The 1,379-nt window shown below is 37.2% G+C and overlaps 1 protein-coding gene across 1 annotated transcript in view; it reads right to left on the reverse strand.

The window, feature by feature from the left end:
* Window positions 1-590: 590 nt before the first annotated feature.
* NUPL2 (nucleoporin like 2) overlaps window positions 591-1,379 on the reverse strand; it is a 20,518-nt gene continuing 19,729 nt past the window's right edge. Inside the window, exon 7 of the mRNA XM_008567029.1 lies at window positions 591-1,171. Coding sequence (XP_008565251.1) covers window positions 594-1,171 — 578 coding nt within the window. The 3' untranslated portion in view covers window positions 591-593. The remainder of the gene's footprint in view (window positions 1,172-1,379) is intronic.

Below are 1,379 nucleotides of genomic sequence, written 5' to 3' on the forward strand. Positions count from 1 at the left end.
CAACTATACACACTATTCATGTGAATGACAATTTCTATTCCTCTTACAATTCATCCACTTGATATGACTAATGTGAGGAATAAATAGAATTATATAAAAATTAAGCCAAGATAAAAATTAGTCCAAAGTTGTTGAAGATAATGTAAATGATGGTCTATGGGACTGCCAAAATTGAGAGGGGAACAAAATTATGTGGGAAAAATGTAGGTCCTAAAAATAAAAGCTTGTTACCCTTTAGATTAAAAACTGTTATTTATCTCTTTAAGAGAATCTTTAACATGAAGGAAAGTCTTGCTACCGAAAATACTTCAGCATTTTTCCCTTAATAGTTCCAGAAATTATCTCCTTCCTAAAAAAAAATGTTTAAAGGTTAATCTTTAAAGGGTGAGACAGTAAAGTGGTGTAAAATGAGAAGCACTTTATTTAGTGTACACAAATTTTTTCAGTTCCATTCATAACCACAGTACCAAACAATTCCTTTGCTTGCTGAGTATTTTTTGTTGTTGATGTTGTTATGTTTTACTTAGGCTTAAGAAAATAAAAATGTTAAGTTTTAAAACTCCTAAAGTTATTATTGAAGGTTTATNGTCCTTTTAAATATTTAGAAGCTCCACAGGTGGTGGCTTTAATGGAATTTTTCCCAAAGTAAATTTCTTGGACTGAAATTGTTCCAGTTCTCCTACTGTTAGTTGATCCTTGGGTGTGAATAATACGTTATCTGTTGTGATGATGCCATTTGAGACTGGGAGAGAGGTGGATATGCTCCCATTTCCAAAAGCACTATTAGATGGCTTGGAAAAAGCACTGTGAGAATGTGAGCTTGGACCACCAAAACCAGCCACAGAATTGCCGCTTCCAAAGGCCGGGGCCACTGGAGCTCCGAAAGGACCTCCTGCCAAGGATGTTGGAAATCCTGAAAACCCAGGTGATACAACACTGGAAGCTACAGGACTTTTAAATGAAAATGAAGCAGCAGATGTGATTTCAGGTTTCCCAAATCCAAAAGTTGGAGTGGAAGTAGAGATGGCAGAACTGGCAGAGGATATAGCTCCAAATGCTGGAGGACTCCCAAACACAGAAGGGCTTCCAGAAGGGGCAGTGACGAATCCAGAGCTTGTTTTAAAACTGAAATTCTGAGCATTATCACTGCTGCTGTTATTCACTGGAAAACCTCCGAAAAGCAGAAAGAGAAAAAATAATCTATTATACTCAGAAAATGTAGTCATATTACTGTCCCCGCCCCCTACCTTTTTCCCTCTTATTTCTGTTATGTTTGGATGTTGAGAAGCCTAAGGGAAGGAAGAGAAGAGAAAAATGAAAATGAAAATGAGAGGCTAGCTTCCAGTCAAGAAGGCAGAATAGACGGTCCTCAGCATCAC

This window comes from Galeopterus variegatus, unplaced genomic scaffold (genome assembly GCF_000696425.1).
Source record: "Galeopterus variegatus unplaced genomic scaffold, G_variegatus-3.0.2 Scaffold286, whole genome shotgun sequence".
NCBI classification, from domain to species: Eukaryota; Metazoa; Chordata; class Mammalia; order Dermoptera; family Cynocephalidae; genus Galeopterus; species Galeopterus variegatus.